The 20,632-nt window shown below is 40.8% G+C and overlaps 1 protein-coding gene across 7 annotated transcripts; it reads right to left on the reverse strand.

Moving 5' to 3' along the window:
- Positions 1-1,849: 1,849 nt before the first annotated feature.
- Positions 1,850-19,400, reverse strand: MBIP (MAP3K12 binding inhibitory protein 1). Of its 7 annotated transcripts, none has more exons than XM_014611329.3 (9): positions 19,302-19,400; positions 14,811-14,930; positions 12,881-13,102; positions 12,694-12,790; positions 10,958-11,023; positions 8,404-8,553; positions 5,837-5,934; positions 3,155-3,193; positions 1,850-2,400 (listed from the first exon to the last, which is right to left on the reverse strand). In XM_014611329.3, the coding sequence occupies exons 1-9, from the start codon at positions 19,353-19,355 to the stop codon at positions 2,290-2,292; spliced, it is 957 nt and encodes a 318-aa protein (XP_014466815.1). In that variant the 5' UTR covers positions 19,356-19,400; the 3' UTR covers positions 1,850-2,289. The 7 variants fall into 7 exon arrangements, with proteins under 7 accessions (XP_014466815.1, XP_014466814.1, XP_014466813.1 ...); XM_014611328.3 differs by having other exon boundaries at positions 1,850-2,397; positions 19,230-19,398; XM_014611327.3 differs by having other exon boundaries at positions 19,230-19,397.
- Between the last annotated feature and the right edge of the window lie 1,232 nt (positions 19,401-20,632).

Raw genomic sequence — 20,632 nt, forward strand, 5'->3', positions numbered from 1 at the left:
AAAGAATTACTTTAAGGCAAAAATGCAAATATTCTCAGGAACTTGCATCCCAAGGAAGAGAAAAACATTAATAGGAAAGGGCAACAGACCTACATAAATGAACTAGTACCTTGAGCAGGCCATTCAGGCTAGAGGATCTATTAGGATTAGAAGAAATTGATCAGTAAATAAAGATCTTTTTGTAGTCAAAGGTAGCAGAAATAAAGTGAGAATGGCATCTAGGTTTCTCTCTTGGATCTTTTGAGTTAAACCTTGCAAAGAATATTAAAACAAGTAGTAAGAGCTCCCTCCTTCCTGCCTTAGGTTGGCTTGGCAGGGATTGTGGGTTTCTTTTCTTTCCTCTGTAACAGATATACTCCTCTTCCTAAAATCCACAGGACATTTTTTAACCAATTACATCTGTATCAGACCCATCTCCCCTGCTTTTACTTGTGGCACGTTATAGAGAATTCCTGACATTTCTTGTCTTGTTTCTTGTTGTTTGGACTGAACAATTTTTAGGATTCTTTGGATAAATGGTTGCCTGTGAATGCCAAGGATGACCCCTCCACTTATGCTCTTGCTGCTGCTTATTACAACTATACCTGCATTACAGAAAGCACAATTTTTAACTGCTGCAGTGCTGCCATCTTGAGGAGAGGGCAGTGGTGAGAGGGAAAGGGAGAAACACATGGTGCAAGTGGGATGTTTGGTCTCATATTTACAGAACGTGATATTTCTGAGGGAGAAGGGGAAATATATCCTGTTGGCATGTGGAACAAAAAGCTCCTTAACCATTGCATTTTGGTACAAATTTCTTACTAATAGTAATGCCATCCACAGCCAAGTCATTCAGGTGTGGATTTTTAAGCCAAGTCATTTTGAGATTCAAACAGTATCTCTTGCATGTAAGTTTTTGTCTTAGGGCTTGGAGTACTGAAGAAATCTCTTCATGCTTGAGGTCCACTGCTGCTTTGGTGGTTACCCATTTTACCTCTTTCCATTCCATGACCTGGAAATAGAACCCAGGAGTCATGACTCCTGCCTGCCTCTGCTCTAACCACTGAACCCACCATGCTATGTGTCCATTTGGAGACACTGGGCTAGTTGCTGTAATGCATTTGTGTATTAATGTACCACAGGCTGGAAACAAGACACATTCTATCTCCATGTTAACAGTTAAAGAAGACGATATCCAGTCAATATAACTTGAGAGACATGGAGGAACAGCATGACCATACACAGGGAGATAAAGGATGAAGCAATGCAGTGGAGATAGTGGTATGATTCAGAAGTAAAAGAATTAATTTTAAATGTGGATGCATCCATAAAAACCTTACTCCATAATAGCTATTTCATTTTACAACTATATTAATACATGGTAAGACACCACATAATTTGCATAAACAACTTTTTATGGATGCACAGCAGTTGATGCCAAAGAGCAACAAAAGATGAACTGTACTTTCTTGTACAGGCAAGGTCTAACATTAAACAAAGTAGACTAGTTTCCCATTACTGATTTTTAAGCGAGCAGCCCGGTTTAGACTTAGAAACAAAGGTATTTAAAAGCAGGTTAGCTAATGTGTTAACACATTCTAACACGCACCACTTAATACCCTAGTGTGGTTAAGATTTAACACATTCTAAAACCTGTTAGGCTGTTATCGATCTTAAGCTCTAACAGGTTTTTGCAGTGAAATCGGTGGTTTGCCTCTATCTACACCTAACATTACACCTTTTTGCCTCACAATGAACAAAGTCTTCAGAAATGCATACAACCAACAACTAGAAGACTTATTTCCTTTTTAATGGATTTTGTGATGCCATATTGGTCTTATTAGCAAAAAAAATTCACTCAAGCACAAAGTAGGTATATTAGTTTATTTCACAAAATTATGCAAATTACTTTCATGAACACTAACATTTTACTTCAGATAGCCCTTCGGAATACTGCTTTATCCAAAAGATTTTTCCTCTAATCCACCAAAGTCACCAATGAAATGTAGCTTTGTACAATGAAGTTAAAAGATTTTCATGGATGAAAAATGTAAATCCTCCTTTACAACAGAAGGAAATATATTTTTAGAATGCTACTTTCAAAGCATTCACATTTTAAAGAAACAGCTTGGTTAACTTGAGATTGGTTTTAGCAGATAGTGACAAGAGTAAAAGTTGTCAAAAATACCCAAAAGGGAGTTTGCACGCATGTTTCGGTTTCATTACCGAAGCCATTCCAGAGGAACACTACTGAGATTTGGGTCTAAAATTTAAGAATCTGTTAAAAGAGATGAGAATTCTGAAAAGATTTTATCGAAGAAGCTGGTCAACCTCCTTGGATTTAGCTTCCTTTGTTTTTCTTAGTAGCGCTTGCTTAATTGCATTGATCTTCTCATCAAGTTCAGCCAATGAATAATTCTGCTACAAGAAGAAAAAAAAAACAACAAAAAACACCACACAATTTACATCTTGGAATTGCCAGAGAAGTGTTCTAGCAAAGCTTCAGATATTTTACTTCATGATGATTCAGTACCAAGATAAAAATACTTTCACAAAGTTGTCTGAAACCTGAAGAATCTAAGAACTACCTCTATTGGGAAGGGACAAACAAAATCACAGAACAAAGACAAAAATGTACAGCTGGAATGAACTTCAAGAGCTCATCTATTCCAGAGGTCTTCACCTTTTTTCAAATGTGGACCGCTACAAAACTTTGAATTGAAGTACAGACCCCTTCGGAAATTTTGAATGGAAGTGTGGACCCTTTTGAATTATAAGTAAATTATTCACATAATCTTGATTGATCAGTCATCTTTCGCAGACCCCTTACACAGTCTGAGGATCTCTGCAGACCACTGTTTGAAAACTACTTATTTATTTAAATCCCTCCTTTGTGGTAGAACTGAAGTATATCTAGTCTATTCCAGCAGATGTTTAAGAACAAAGTTGAACAGATTTTTAGATTAAAATATATTGTTAAGAATTTGTGCACTGAAACATGTCTGTGGCCACATGATTGGGAGACTGGTGTTTGAAGGGAACTTAGTAACCCAACATTTATTTAACTACACATATGAAGCAATTACCTGGTTGTACACTTTGATAATACTCTATTGAAAATGAGGATTTTATTTGAGGAAGTGGTTATAAGTAAACAAAATTTAATGTCACTTACGTGGGGTGGTTGAACCTTCCTCCTTTTGCCAGAAAAATTCTAGATTGAATAAATATCAACCACAACTTAGTATAGCATTTACTAAACACAAACTAAAATTTACACCGTCTATCATATCCCTAAACAATAGAGGTGCACCGATATATCGGTCTGATATCAGATTGGTACCAATATGAAGAAAATTGTCTATATCGGATATTGGCTCAAAGGGACCAATAATTTGGCTGATAAATGCCCATGCTGCGTGCAGCCGCAGCACATCACGCAGCAGAGCCGGCAGCATGGAGAACTGCCTCCAGCTGGTAAGTCAGAAGGGGAGGTGGGAGGGAAGGGGCGTGGGGGGGAGGGCAGTAAACACCCCCTGTGGTGAGGGAGGGGGTGGGGGTAGGGGCAGGGTGGGCCTGGGGTGGAGCCACAGCTTGTGGGGCAGGGGCAGCTCCCACTCCTCCTTGCATGTAGGGAGGGCGGGGGAGCGTCTGCCCCCGAATCTGTGCAGCACGGGGCAGGCTGCAGCTACAGGGTAGGGCCAGAGCTGGTGCTGCATGGGGCTTTTCTCACCAGGCACTGGGCTCAAAGCAGGCTCCAGCAGTGCTGGGAGGAGGCTGCAGCTACCCCATATTTCGCCATGGCTCCGCTCCCAGCCCTGCATCACTGCCTGCTGCAACCCTGGCTTTTCCTGGCACTTGGGTGGAGGCAGGGTGTTCAACCGGGGCTGCACCGGGCAGCGGACAGAGGTGTGGGGCTGGGAGCGGAGCTGCAGCGAAATTTGGAGTAGCTGCAGCCTCCTCCCAGTGCCGCCGGAGCCTGCTCCAAGCCCAGCCCCCAGAAAGAAAAGCCCAGTGCAGCTCCAGCTCCAGCCCACCCTGCACTGAGCAGATCCAAGGGCGTGCCCACCCTCCCTGGGTATAAACAGCGGCAGGAGCTGCTCCCACCCCATGAGCTGCGCCTGTCCCACATCCCGTCCTGGGCAGCATCTGCCCCTGCCCCCTCCCTCACTATGGGGGGCACTGATCTGCCCCCCCACAGCCCTTCCCCTCCCCACTGGACTTACCACCTGATGGCATCTGTATAGGATATCAGATCAGTATTGGCTGAAATGTCTCCTTAAATATCGACTATTGGTATCGGCCTCAAAAATCTCTTATTGGTGCACCCCTACTAAACCAGGAATACTCTTTCAGAGCACCAAAAGGATCGCCATTCCACAGATACAAATATATCCTCTTACGATTAAGTAAAATTTACAGTTGAGAGAAATGCTAGCTAAGATCATAAAAAACCCATCCACCTATTCCAAGAATATCCTCTGCACCAATGGAATAGCTAAACCCCAGGTTTCCTCTCTCTCCTCTCCTATCAAAGAATAGGGCTGATGGTCTTGTTGGACAGCTCCTTCCTCTGTTAACATACAAATGTCCCTTGTTCCTCCCTGTAAAGGGCTCTCTCATATAAACCTCCTCCACTGGACTGAATACCTTTTCTTTTGCCCTGCTGATCCCTTCCTTGTTTTAGTTTTCAGTCCCACACTCCTGTCTGCTTCATTTCCAAGAGGAAACTGTAGCTCCACGGTTAGACAAAAAGGGTACATTAAACTGATGTTTGAATAAGGTGTAATCTGCACATTTTACTTCCTGCCATGTTCAAATTTTAAAGTTTAACTGAACCCCTGGTGCCCAGATTCAAGCACTTTTAGGAAAAGCTAATCAATATCTATTATTTTAAATACAAAACCGTGATTATCTCAACAGTAGTTTTGTATATTTAAGAGGACAGTTACCTTAAACTTCATAAATAACAGTACTTATTTTGTAATTGAGGGAGACCTTTTCTAAGTTGATTTTGGGCAGGACAGTTCTTTGCATCTCACCAGTTTCACTATCTCCCCCCTTTTTCTCACCAGTCTCACTATAACCAACTCCACTGTGTTTTGTTCATATCTTTCATACTGAAGAAAGGTGGAAAAAACCCAACACACCTTTCATGCAGCCTTTCTTAATTACTTTTTACTTATGCTGCATTTCACTGGAAAAGAATTAAACTTGTTTACTAAATACAATTCTGAAGGCAGAGTATAAACTACATTTACTTTGTCTATACAATTAATGGCAGAATTTGGTGTGATGGTTAGCTTTAAAAAACACCACCCATATAAGACAATCCCCAATTCTCTATCCTCCAATCCTCTCAGGTCTGTCATCACTCCTGCTGCAAAACAGTATTTGATATTAATGACCTCTGTAACTGTAGAACTCAATCATATCATATATACAGATAAACAAATTCCACAACAGATTTAATTCCAGCTCTCACTTTTATGAGTATCATACTTTTAATCAATTTAAGTTAGTCATCTAGATATTTTTAGGGAAAGCATCCAGGCACTATAGTAGGATATGCACCTTCTTACTGTTTTCATTATTTTAGGTTATGCGATTGCATTTGTTCCCAACATTAAACTCAAGTTTTCAATCAAATATATTAACAACTATTAAAATACATCCCCCAAGGTCACAGTGGGGAGAACAGGTTATATACCTCCTTGTTACTTGGTTTTATCATCTAATATTCATAGCATAACATATGATAACATAAGATTTGCTATTTTTGCTATCAAAAATTTATAAAAAAAAAAACAACCTCTGAACATGTTTAACAAAACAATGATGCCAAAAAATTACTTACTACAGACTGAAAATATTCTGGTGAGAGGCCTTCCAATTCAAGAATTTTATCTTCAAGTTTTTTAATTCTCTGATAAATGTCTCTAGGTACCGGACCTCCTAAATGTAACAATCCATGTAGGAAGAGTCAGGAAAGCATCTGCATAATTACAAACTTCATAGCACAATCTGAATTCACCTACCAACCAAGTAATAAAAACAGAGGGGAAATGTAACTGACATAGTCCAGGGCAATGTCCTGTTAAGAGGCCAAGCTTCATGCAGTTGTTGAGATGTCTAACAAGGTGCTCCCTGGGCCCTCTCTAGCTCTGGAAGAGTAAGGAGATATGCCTTGCTTGCATCTGGAGAGTGGGGGGAAAAGACTCAGCTGCTTCATTCATTAGTTTCTCAACAACACTTGTACCAATTGCTGTTTCTTCCTGCTTACTAAAACAACAGAACCATGAAAGTGATGTTACTGAAAGCAGCAGTGAAACTAGACAAAGGTTGTTTTTTTTCTTTGAAACAGGAGGTACTGAAGCTACCTGCAGACTCAGGAAAAATGCATCTATTTGAAGTTAAAAAAATGGTCTTTCTAATCAGAGCTAGAATTTTTTAGTTAAACACTCACTGTGCCAAGGAAAACATCCAAATCGCCACCCATGATTGGACAAATGGATTTTTCAGGGTATGAGGACTTGAGACATCCTTTATAGCATATAAAAGATTCTGAAACACCTGTGCAAAAAAAAAAACCCCAACCTAGAACTAACTTAACACCTTCCTAATGCATGTTACATCACAGATTTCAGGTAGTACACACAACAGGCCAAAAGAAAGTTTAAGGCCATTGAATTCAGAATTCCATTATCCATTTTACTTTATCTTTACCAGTCCTACTCCTTCACATATCTGTCCATATCCTACTCGAAATGTGAAGGCTCCTTTTTGAACTGGCACAAGAACACTGTCATCCTATTGGTGAAAGAGAAACCTATACTCCTGAGTGGCAGTGCCTCGAGTGTCACCCAGCACCATTAAAGCACTCTGTGCCTGGGGATGAGAATGGTACTTCTCTGCCTGTACTAGGGAGAAATACTGGGGAGGAACAAGGTGGGGTTGAAAATCTTCTGTTGTCTCTGCTTTTATTACAGTATCTTGCAGTACTAACTAGACCAGAGGCTGGCAACCTACAGCCTACAGACAGCACCTGACCCACAGAACTTGGGCTTCAGTGGCAGAGACAGGCAGCAGCAGCAGACACTTCTCCCTGTGCTTCCATAAGAATCAGTGGCACCAGTGACTGAGACCTAGTGCCTGTCTGCCCACCTGTGACCCAAGATGGGTCATTCTAGCCTGAAGCTAGAAAAGGTTGCCTACCCCTAAACTAGACAAATGGGCAACATGTGGCTTCAGCTGTTATGATGCAAGACAGTCTATAAATTGAAGTAATTCTTTAGCCCAGGAGTAGATTTCAGATTATTTTTAATCTTGGCAGCCTATCTGGTTTCACCTGAAGTAGTGCCTGATGTAGCCTGATGCTTTTATGCCATCTGCTGCTTTCCCCTCTACATTTAATGTCATTTCCAGCTCTAATTTGTTTCCATCAGTTGATCCAGGCCTCCTTCCTTCAAGGCAGTGTTGAAATAAGCATTAAATATATGGTTTTGTCACTTAACTTTATTACTTCTAAAACACATGCAGACCATTTTGTGACTGGCTGCCTGCCTTCCTGGTTTTCAGCCTGCTCTCTGCTCACCACTCAGCAGCTTTTACTTAAAACTCCTTCCATCTTCTTCCTCCTAGTGCTGCCACCTTCTACTGTAGAAGGAAAAGAGCAGTTCTGGGCTGGAACTGCTCTGAGTAGCAGTGCTGAGCAAAGAACAATCCTGAATCTGAAACTCCGACTTAGCTGCCTCCTAACTCTGGGGGCGCTTCAACTCAAAGTCACACAGCTTGTGACCTTGAAGTTCCTCAGGCACCTGAAAGTTATACTTCTGCACATGCACAGAAGCATCTCAGTTTTAGAGGCCTGAGCAGCCTAAGCCTAAGCTGGAATACAACTCAGAAAAAAGGCTCCTCTGCCGCAATCCTTTTCCAAAGAATGCCTAACATGGATTGATTGGATCTAGCTCTCCACAGACTGCAGTGGCAGCCATTCAGGATTCCCTAGGTCACAAGAAAAACACAAGAGGCAGCATGCTTCTGGTTTAATGGACTCCAAAGATTGAGACCTAGGTCTCTTCTTCCACCCAGATGACTGACCCAGTGAATCCTGCAACCTTTTCTGCAGTGGTACAGCTTGAAGGAGGGAAAGGAGGAGTTCTCCTACCCAGACTAGTGATAGCCTTCTGGTTAGGGCACTCTCTTAGGAAATGGGAAACATTGGGTTTGAATCCTTGCAGGGAAGAACATTAAACCCAGGTCTCCCACATTCTGGATAAGTTAACTACCAGGCTATATATGATCCAGACCATAACCTTTAGGGTTAGAGACTGAACTGGAAACATCACCCAACTGGACAGCATTAAAAACAGTTACCATACAATTTAACATTCTGATCTTGCATTTAGAAAACCTGATATAAACCTGTTTGTAACCGCAAGTGTGCTTCAATGTTTTGTAGTCTTTCCTCTACAGCCTGGTTTCCACAGTCACGAACAGGGATACTGGCTTTATTGGATCCATGTGCTCCTTCGGATCTAGTTTGAGGGCCGTAGGTATTTACAACTCTAGAAACTAAATTAAGAGGAGACAAGATTAGTTCATATACACACTTAAAGTACAAGTCAGTCTCTCATACCAGGAGCTTCTCATTTGACTAACAAGAAAATGAAAATGCTTTTTAAACCAATAATATTAATTAATCAGCAAGTCAATTCCATCACAGTTTCCCATGTAATAAAGTCCTAGCAACATTTTAGATTAAAGGCTAAATAAAACTAATTTCCTAACTAAAATTAAGGGATGGATAAAAACTGTAACTTAGGGCTTTCATTGCAATTTATTTGTAGTAAGGGCAATTTCTCCTCTCACTTACAAGGAGTGAAATATCAGGACTTTTTAGAGTGAAAATTTACTGGTCCATTAGGCACTAATTTGATTATCAAGGATCCTGGTTTTCTCTGATTTAAAAAAATATTCCCAATTTTCAGTTTAAAAAAAAGTAACCCAAAACCCACATTTTTCTTGGATTAAAATGAAACACCCACTATATCTACATCTATATATTAATGGTGTTTCATTTTAATCATTGAAAAATGTGGATTCTGAGTTACTTTTTTAAAACCAAATATTGGGATTTTTTTTTTTATGAGAGAAAACCAGGATCCCTGCTGATTATACAGATATAATGTCAAAGTAAAGCTGAGGACTGGATATAAGATATTGTAGGTAGAAGAGTAAAGAAGAAGTCATAACCTAATGTTATGGGAAATGGTACAAATCCAGTCTGTTTAGAGATTAGATGGGAAAGGATATCTGGAAGAATCAAAAAAGTATTAGCAAGGAACTCTCAATCTCTGTTACTTGGGTTAGCAATTTGGGGATATTGTTGGATCTGCAGCTCCTTCCAGGTGCTCAGTAGGCTTCTCCCTTCCCACCCTCTATGCATGGCTAAAAGATTTTGACATATCTTTGCATCAAGGTTAATAAATATTGCCCACTCCTCAGCCCCCTCTAGGTGGGTTTCTGGCTGCGTGTTCTTCTTGGATAAATCTGAAAACCACACAGAAAACTTCAGATGACTCAGCATACAGCCTCTCTACTACCCTGGCATCTCTTGCAGGAAGTCTATTACATGTGTACTCCTCAATTTACATTGGCTCACTCTCATTCCTTTCCAATTGCAATTCACAGTGCTGGTTCTGACCTAGAAAAGGTTCTGAGCAGTTTGGGTTTTAGCTACCTGAAGGGCCATGTTTTCTTCCCTATAATACTGTGCCATTTGAGATCACTTGACACTCTGCAATTACCTGCCTCAAGATACACTGACCAACAGTTCTCAGTAGAACAGTTCTTATGTCTGAGATTCACTTCTGCCATCTCCCTTTTAGCCCAGAATCTGAATTTAGTTAGTTTTGCCTGAACTGGTTAAGTTTAGAAATATACTGTGAAACTAGTTGACAGTATCTTCTGAGATTTATTTTTTCTGAAGGGGAGAAAAAAGTAGACAGCAGGGTATAATTCTAGTTTTCAGGAAAGGAGAAGAGTTATGTTTGTATTTGTGTTTAAAATAGCAAGTTGTATATGTGGCTGAACAGCATTATTAGGCACATTTTACACACTTAACTTGGCTATGCATCTCTCTCTTTTTAAGACCATTTGCTCTATTTTCTTTAATTTTCCCTTCTTAAAATACTTGAGAAACAAGCCAGACTGTCACTCCCATAGAACTCCACCTGCTACAATCTAGTCTCTCCTGCCCCTTTAAAACCATTAGAATAGTACGGAGCGGAAGAGGCAAGTGCAAAATCTTTTCTGTCGAAGCACTAGCCAAAGAATGGAATAGGTTGGAGAAGAGAACAAGCCCTTTCACCCAGACGGGGCAAGGACAGGCTCCTCTCAATAGGAGAGTCCTACTCAGCAACAAATGAAATCAATGGAGTATTAAAACAACGATGCAATCCTTGTGATAATCACAAACTGTACAGCTGTGCAGTACAACACAGCTATGCTTAGAATTTGTGTTTTCCCCTAAATTCAACAGGGAAACAAAAAAATTAATTAAAAAAAAAATCAAATTCTTCATCTAGATTAATCATAGACCATTAAAACCAAACAATTCTTAAGCCTGCATCTATTCTGCTCACCCTTTAAAAACATCTTTTATCTCCGTCAATGGCAACAGACTAGTTTGCTTTTGCTTCTAGCAAAATACTCTTTCAGATTCTCATGCATTAGCACATTGCAGCAGTCTTTGAATCCAAAATCTTGCAGGGAAACCATTCAAAACTGCTTTCATTAACCTTGAAATCAATACAAAAGTTTCCATGGTTTTTTAAAATGTTCTATAAAAGACTCATTTTTTAAACACCCAAATTGAGCCAAATTTGATCTTCTTTTGTCCCACCCACCAATGTTAATCAGAGCTTTTCTTTCTGGAAAATAAGTAAGTGCATGGGTATTAGAAATGACTGCTTACCTTTTACATGACTTTTAAATCCAGGGTAAGGTGTGAAAACTGCATCTGTTCTGGCACAGCTGTTCTCTAAGGAAATTTTGAAAAAGAATGTGACCCTAAGTCAATAGTTCTCAAGCTTGTTAGACTCGAGCCATCTCTCAGACATGCAAGTTCTTAGTTTCTGCTCATTTTTTTGGCTAAGGAAAAATACTAGAACAATTCTCATGTTGCAAAAAAATTCAAAGACAATGACAGGTCACTTTGTCCTGTTTTTGACACTATGGATTCCTATTTGAAATCTGTTGGTTTTATCTTATGAATCATGTGTTTGTGTTTCCACACTTACCAGTGCTAATACTGGGTGGCACCCTTAAGAGGATCACATGGCATCTGAAGGTATCACAGCATCCTGGTAGTGAAACACTGTACTGCCCAAAGTACTCGTTCGTAAATTAAAACATCCTATTACATTATTGGTTTTGCCACTTCTAGCTTAAATGTCCTCGTTCTATACATGTAAAAGACACATGCCCCAGTTGAGTAAACTTCACACATTTGCCTAGCCTCATTGTATTCGATGGGGCAACTCCCTCCTGTAAAGTTGTGCATACACAATGCTGGTGGACTTACCCTGAGGCGCACACCCCAATTTTGGGGTAAAGCGTGTGTACAGTATGCAAGTGATTATTTCATAATGGCCTTCCCCCAAGTGCTTTTTTAAAGCTGTTTCTCCAATGTTTCCCTCTTCTACTATATTTCTCTCTTATTGGAGCACGGTCTGATTTAGTATTCTTGTTCCACCCCTCAACCTCCTTATTTTGATAGTCTGTGGCTTATATGGTTTATTGAATTGTAAACTCTTAGAGCACTGTACATTAACTTGTACCATAACATTTGTATATTATTCCTGTCCATATTCACTCGCAGCTCCATTAACATTATGAACATAAATACAAAAATTCTAGAATATGCATTCTCTTTATTATGCAAATTCACTTACTACAACTTTAAAAATATCAAGTGACTTAAATAAATGTTTATCTAGCATCTTTTATGGTAGCTTGTAACTTTCAATGTTTCTAAGGTTATTTTAACATTTTAAAATGTTTATTCATTCCAACTCTATTTAATAAAGCATATAAACATTTCATTTTATAACAACTTATAATGATCTTTCATATCCAAAACTATGCGAGTCACATATGTTGTTATGCACATCTAGGTTCATATACACTGGAACTATAATGAAAGAATACAGAGAAACTTCAATATCTTACTACTTAGGTTATAAAATGACTGTCTTCAAAAGCTGACAGTGACTGTACAGAACAAAAGCCTGACTGTTTAATGCAAGACCCATTTTAAAAACTACCTAGTAATTTATTTGAATTATAAAGTAGTATTAAAAAAAAAAAATCTTTGTTCAACTTGCAACATATAACTGATAAGACATTTCTGCATTTTAATTCAGTTAAATTGTGTTCCTATTAAAAAGTCAGCAACAAAATAACATCATAAAGCAGACATCACATTTAAACTTAAGTTTTAAAAACAAGGATAATATTCTTCTTTCAGTACAGATGCTATTAACCTTTAATACCAAGAAAGTAACCTCTCCCCATGATTTCTATATCACACATGCAACTGTCTAAACTTGAGTTATTTTTAAAACAAAGTCTGTTTTAAACTATAAACTGCACATTTTTAAATGAAAAGTAGTAATTGCTAGGAAGATTAAACACTGACTGGATAGTTACCTTGATTACAATCAATAACATTGCAAAATTCCCTGACGTTATTTTCATTGATCTCTGCTTGTTTCCTCTCAATAAAGGCCGATATTCGCCTGTCAATCTGCAGGTAATAAGCATGATGGTATATATTTATGTCATTGTTCACATTTAAAATTAAAGAATTGTTGTTTCTCAAATCTAGGTCACTTACTTCTGCCTTTCCAGCTTTTATCTGCACCACCTCTGGATCAAAATTAATACGAACTTCTTTCAGATCTCCAGAATCATAACTTGTGTACTTTTCTTCTATCTGTGAGTTATTATCAGCTAACTTTGAACTCTTATCACATGTCTTGCTTTCTGCTTTACCTGTAGTTTCATCGTGGCCTGTGTTTTCCTCTTTAATTGACGACTGGAGTTTTTCTAAAAGAGGCTGAACAAAAATAATATAGTAGAATTTAAAATGGCCATGCATTTTTAAATATAGTTTCTAAAATACAGTGATTAAAAATGTGAGAGACCACACAATATCAATTTACAATTCACTCCAAGACCAACTAAAAGTACAACACTTCTAAATACTGATATACACATATTTTAGATCCTTGTGATCTGGCTTTTTACGCGCGTGTGCATGTGTAGTATGAAACCCAAAATCTATGAGCAAATCAGTCTGTTACTCATCTGTTATAAGCCAAATCACAGCTTCAGACTTTGGCACCAATACCACTTAATTAACATGTCATTCAAATGCCTACTCAGAACACTAAGGCTTAGTATTTTTCCTCCTTAACATGAAAGCCAGTGCTCTCACTCTGTAAAGCCCTTACTTTACCACCACATCACAAAATTCTCCACTTGAAACTGCAGTTGCCCAAAGAGTATGAGAGAACAGACATGAAATATATAGGTGTTATCTCAGACACAGGCTTTTCTTGATATGGCTGATTATCTACTTAGGTCATGAAATTAAATGAGAAGGGACTGATTCTTAGCTGCAAAATAAATGGTTATCATTTTACTGAAATAACTCCTGCATAAGAGGTAAACACAAATTATACCCCAGATTTTCCCCTTTCTACAGTTAATGTCTCACCTGAATTTTATGCCTTATTTCTGCCCTACAAAACCAGAGTTAATTACTACTTCTAAAATGGCAGGATTTCTGCCAGTCAGGTTTCCTGAAAAGGAATGAAATGGGTATGGTATAGCCAGAAGGAGACTGCACATAATTTTTACTTGCTTTTAATCTTGCATTTATTCTCTTTGCTTGCTGAATTGATGGAAACTCCTCCCCACAAAAGTAAAAGAGTTGTTTCTTATACATACAGACAAGCAAATGTAATGAGTTCTTTTCCCTCTGCTGCCTTAAATTCAATAGAGTCACAGAATAGGTAAAATAAAAAACCCCCCAAAAAACAGATGCATGCACATCACCACCTCATAAATGTTATGTCATGAACCATTAATACCACTAGTTATTAATTGGTAAACATTAAAAACTATCAAAACTATACCACACACAACATGCAACTATAGCTACTACTTTTGACAGTGCCAGAAAGTTTCAAATAGTTAACTAAAGTGACAGTAATGGGGACTGGCTACTTGGCAAAGATGAGGCATTAATGTCAAAGAAATTACTCTATCTAAAAAACTATGCTGAAAATATGTTTAATTGCACTACGACACTCCAGGATGTGTCATGCTGGGATAATGCCACTTCTTGAACCACTGAAAGCACTCCATGTGCCTCAAAACTCACCCAACGCATGGAATCATTATCATAGCACGACACACACCTGCCGTGTCTTATTGCTTAATTATAACCCACCATAGATGGAAAATGTGCTGAATTTACAATGCAAGTCTAGGAAATCAACGAAACTGCATTTGTTCAATCTCCTTACCCACAGCAGCCTGGTAGGCTATTCCCATAACTGTTCTGATAACTCTATAAGATAACAAGTTTGAGTACCTGTGAAGTGTGGTGGAATCCCAAAGGTATAATATATTTGCATCTTCCTCTTTCTAAATTTAGCAATTCTAGAGCAAAACAATTGAAGTTTTAGAGAAATAAATCTAACTGCATTTAATTGGTGATATCTGGCCAAGTTTAAAACATCCAATAAAATATTTACCTGTAAAAATAAAATATGTTGCTGAAGTGCACTAAAGAGCAACGTCGGCTGGAGTGCTGATGTGCTTTGAAGCTTGCTCCAATCAATTACAATTTTCACCACATCATCTCCAAGGTTAAGCTTCAAAAGGGCAAAACAAGCATCATCACAAAAATTACACCATTACGCTGTATTAAAGAATGTCACAGAAGTATACAGGACTTGTACAGGACAACAAAAATTCTGTCCCTGATTGCATTTTTATGTGAGGGAAGAGGAAAGGTTTGAAATGAGAGTTATAACTGAAGACAAAGCAAACAGTCATTCCCTAAATAAGTTACTATATACTGCGAATATTTGAAGAAAATCTATTTTAAAAAAATATTCTTTAGTTAAGCCATGGCACTGCTATTGCATTAACATAGCTTCTTAACTTCTATCAGCTTAAGCCAGTCTATTAGATCAGGTTACACCAACAATTACACTAAAATATTTTGGCTATATTAATAACATTGATTTTTATTTAATTGGTTAGAGAGAAGAAAGAAGCAACACCAAACAGCCAACACAATATCTTCGTATAGTTTATGACTTGCTAGCGTTACAACAAAAATATGGGGGGAAGGGAGGAAGTGCTAAATTATGTCCCTGATTCAAAGGCATGCCAATAGTCACAATTCCTTGTAGGAGCTGTGGGTGCTGAGCGTTTTTCCAGATCACACCTTCAATTCTTAAGGAAGAATGTAAATTACAATTTTCTACTGCCAGTGGGTGGAAGGTGAATCTTTAACGAATTCCCAGGTTAAGCAAAACCCAGACTATGCAACATAATCTTTCCCACACAACTGAACCAACTTTAAAATACAAACAATTTTCCTTTCTATGCAATTGACTAAAGTACATAAATACCAATGCTCTATGAATAACATTCCTTGGCAAAAACAAAGGTGCACACCAAGTGCAAAAATTTACTTTTAAGGACTACAAAAAAGCCCCTTCATCTTATACTACCAGGTGTTTTGTTAATAATTGCTAATCATATGCATACGCATTCATGTACACCTCATTTCTATTGCAGTTAACTGTTTTTCTCACAAGACTTGATTCTGAGAAGTGAAAAACTTTTGCAATGCTTATCAAAGCCAAACAGATTTTTTTCCCAACCAAATAAGCCACTAGAGGCTGCCCCAAATTTAGCATACTGTCCTATGCTCAGGTAAACTCTTACTTGAATCAACCTGAGTTCAGGATGCTCAGCCGTTCTCAGAACTGTGCCCAGAATTCCCTACTCACTCCCATAGTTGTGATTTTAGGCTAATTTTCACAGGTATGGCAAACTTCTAGAGTTTTAACAAGAAAAATGATCCATGCACAGGCAGCCATAACAGCACCAAAAAGCACACCCTTGACATCTGCTCTAACAGGGATTGTCTAATGCAGTGTTTCCCAATCAGCGTGCTGTCAGAAATGAACAGGTGTGCCACAGAATTTTGCCATGGCAATGAGCTACAATAGGTATGAGAATGGGGAATGCCTCAACAGGTGTGACATGGAAAATGTTTATTACTGTAAGTGTGCCTTGGGCTGGAAAAGGTTGGGAAACACTGGTCTAATGGCACCAAATATTATGGGTATGTATTTACTTCTTGATGACTTCAAAATATATTTTTTAAAGGGGGCAGACATTTGAAGGTTAAAATATGCAAGAAAAAAATCTAAAAGCACACTATACAGAAAGAGATTCAAATGTAAATAAAGTAAATATACAGGACTGCTAGCAGTAGTTTGGAGGCAAAGCAATTAAAATACTAAAATGACTGGGTAAGCACTGGAACTGTCTTAATACTACTCCTATCTGGAAAGGAGCCTGATCCTCCATTCTTTATGCAGGGAGAACGGCTGGATTAAGTTTAAAATCAGGCCCCAAGTCAATCTGCAGGAAAGCAGATGGGGTTAGCAATTCTTATGAAGGCAGAAAAACTAGTGACCTAAATAGCAAGTTTATACAACTTTTTTCTATTTACCAAACTACTAAAAACACATAACATAGGCTAAACTTTCAATCTTTTTGTTCACATTCATATAATACATATCATAAATCTCTCTCAAGCAAGAGGTTTTCCTCTTTTCAATGCTCAATCTAAACCCTGGATAGCAAGTGGGGGGAAAACATGTTTTTAGACCCTAGGCTAATGTTAGAATACCTCATTTACTCAAGAAAATGAAGTTTTACTTATTTCTCTAAGCCAGCATTACCAATCACATACCTACATGTGCACACAGCCTGAGCTGTTCTATCTCCCCCACTCCACAAAAAGGACACAGTGTTTTGAAAACTACTCATGATTTTTGTTATCCTGTCAGTGGAGGCAGAGATTTGCATTTAACAGATTAAAAACATGCTTCCCTCAAAGTTCCCCAGAGAATCTTTTTTGCTGAGAATAAAGTAACAACTATACATTTCATTCGGGCTTCTATATAGATATTTCAACATATGAAAATTTAGCAAGGTTTCTGAATGGGAATAACTTGGAGATTAGCAGTTTAAAAAGCTAAAGAGGCATGCTTATTCAAGCAGCTTTCAAATTACAAGTAAAGAATAATCCCTATAGCAAAGCTAAACCCTATTAATCCACACTTTTGTATATACTAGTGTGCTAGCCTTACACAATGTCTTTGTATAGTGTGATAAGTGGACTATAATGTTTGTGTTTGATACTAGTTATTGCAGCTGCTACACTTTCATTGGCTGATGGTCTATTTTGCAGCAGTTTACAGTACGAGTAAGCCACTCCATCACAAAAGATATCCCTATGTGTCCCAACAGTAGACTGTGTTTTAGACTAGAACCACCTTGTTGTGAAATAAAATTGCTGTGGCTAAATTCTGTTAAGCCCCCTCACTCACTTCTCCATAGTGAAAACACTAGGATTCTGAACCTAGATGCAGCACCAACATGGCCAGGCTTTGAATAACTTGTGAAACACTAAAAGCAGTAATAGAAACTACTGTTTTTAAAACGGTTAATAGCCTTGCAGCTAATTTAGACTGTGGCTGTAGCCATGGTGATCCAGAAAATAGACAAAAAGCAAGGGATTTCTGATTACATCTTTTACTAGACTAACTGCATAGTTGGGATCTCTCTTTTAAGCCGGTGGACAGATTGTGTCATCTTTAGGAATGTGGCTGATCTTTTGTTTTTCACATAAGTTTAAAGATTTGATATTTTGGTTGCACTGTATAGTACAAGAAGAAAAAAGTGATTTCAGAATAGGAGACACATTGTGATGGCCAGAAAAGAGGAATTCTTCACTCCACTCAGTTCCTTTAATTAACAAAGAATTAGTACAGATGTTGGGAGGCATGTCTAATAGCAAAATGCTAACTAATCTTCACAAAATTCCAGTTGGAAAGGTAGGCAAGTGTTCTTATTCATTTTATAGATAGGAAAACTGAAAGAATGTGGGCTTTAATCTTTAGATTTTCAGGTCCTTAATGCTGCAGTCCCTCAGTATTGGAGAGCCAAGATGTTTACGGGCCTGAGCGATATGAAGCAGCTGTCATACCTGCTTCACTTGACCAGTACGGCCTGTGCAACTACCAAAAACAAAAAAAAAAAGGTATTGTCAGACTGCAGCGAGTTAGACCAGCAGACAACTGAGCAAACTTATATCTGAGGCTACTGAGTTCTACAGAAAACAGCCACCAAGCTGCACACGTTTCCCATTCTTTCCACTCACTCTTAAGTCATTGCTTACAATCCTGGGACCCTGCAAAATTCACAAACAAGAACTGGGGAAGCTCAGGCTGCAAGGCACCAGGAGCACCGAGCGAGCCTGCCTCTCCAGGAGCCACAACATCCTGACCAGGGCTCCCCCAGTCCCTTAAAGCACCATTTTTCAACCCATGGGTTGTGACCCAAAAGTGGGTCACAAGAATATAGAAAAAGGGTCAGGAACAAACTTTAAAAAAGGATTCTCCTTCAAAGGAGAAAAACGTGGGAAACCATGGCTTTCCCCTCGCAGGCTGGCAGAGCTCCAGCCTGCGAGGAGTTGCTCTGCCTCTGCTCCACACACTGGGGGGGGGCTGGAGCCTGGGGGCAACGGGTCAGGACTGGCCACCGATGTTTACAAATGGGCCCTGACACAGAAAAGGATGAGAAGCGCTGCCTTAAGGGAGCTTCGCGGGGCCCCCACGAACACGCTCGCGGGCGGCATGAGCCCGAGGAAGGGGCGGGCGCCGGCCCATAGTCAGGGCGCCCACGACCAGACAACCAAGTGACCGACCCCGGAAGGGCCCCGCCCCGCCCCGGGGAGGCGCGAAGCGGCGACCCGAGCCCGGGGAACCCCAGCGGGGAGCGCCCCCTGGCCCCGCCGGGCGCTGCGAGAAGGGGGAGGGTGCGCAGCCAGCGAGACTTGCCCGGCCCGGCCCCGCACAGACCTGCCCCGCCAACTCGGCCAGGGAGCGCAGGGCACCGCTCAACGCCTCCCCAGCCGTCGGGCCGGCGCCAACCTCCGAGTCGCAGGCATAGGCAGGACAGTCACTGAGCTCCACCACGGCCGCCATAACAGCAGGCTAAGGCCAGGGCCGGGCCCCGCCTCCCGCTGCCGGCGCGCGGCGATGACGGGTCACGCGAGCCCGGACCGCCACCCCGCCCACCAGCCTGACGGGCAGGCTCCGCAGCCAATCCGTGGTTCCCGCCGCTGCGAGGCGGGTCTTGCGGCTCCGGGAGCGTCTCCGCTTTGGCGTTCGCAGCGCTGACCCCGAAAGGGTTAAAAACTGCTGAGGCTGGTCCTCCCCTTGCCTCGCCGGGGCTGCGGCGCGAGAGCGGCAGTGACAGGAGGCTGTGGCCTGGCGAGGGCCCTGCCCTATCCTGTCCCGCCCCCACCCAGCGGAGCTGCAGCGCCTTGGGCGCCCGCCGGGGAGCATGGGGCTTGCCGTGCCCCGAGGCCCTGAGAGGGGCCCGCCTCTTGCTTGTTCCTGTGGCAGCGCCCCCGCGAGGGTAGCTCTTCCCGGCCCTGGCCTCTGTATCATGAGGCCCCCACAGCCCCTTCCCCACCCCCCCACCTCCAACGGTGCTAACACAAATCATCCGCTCTCATTAGCCCGCAGGTGACCCGGGTCGGTCGGTCGTGGTCTCCACAGCATGGCTCTTGCAGGCTTTCGTGTTCTCTGCTGATGCCAAGGGGTGGGCAAGGGCCCCCTGGGGGCAGCCAGTCTTCCCCCTTGGTGCCTGGCCTTTTGGCACCCCAAAGGCCTGGTATAGATATAAGTGTTTGAAAACCGGCCAGTACCTGTAACAGAACAGTTCAGCATGCACAGACTGATTTAAAAATGGCAGAACCCAGTGTAGGATTTGCGCATCACCCCCACGGGCAATTGTGTGTGCTGTTCACTGCCGATCTCTAGAATCGTAGAAAACGAGGGTTGGACTAGGTGACCAAGAGGTCATCTAACCACCCCCCTGCTCAAAGCAGGACCGTCCCTAACTAGATCATCCCGGCCAAGGCTTTGTCTAGCCAGGTATTGAAAACCTCCAAGGATGGAGGTTCCACCACCTCTCTGGGTAACTTGTTCCAGCATTTTACTACCCTCCTGGTGAGAAAATTCTTCCTAATGTCCAACCTAAACTTCCCTTGCTGCAACTTGAGACCATTGCTCCTTGTTCTGTCATCTGCCACCACCCTCTTTCTAACCCCCCTTCAGGTAGTTGAAGGCTGCTATTTAATCACCTTTCAGTCTTCTCTTCTCCCTCAGCCTCTCCTCAAAAGTCATGAGACTTACAGAAAATTGCACAACAGATTGAATCTGCCTTGAGCTTTTTGTATGTAGCCGAATTGCTG

Source organism: Alligator mississippiensis, chromosome 2 (genome assembly GCF_030867095.1).
Source record: "Alligator mississippiensis isolate rAllMis1 chromosome 2, rAllMis1, whole genome shotgun sequence".
NCBI classification, from domain to species: Eukaryota; Metazoa; Chordata; order Crocodylia; family Alligatoridae; genus Alligator; species Alligator mississippiensis.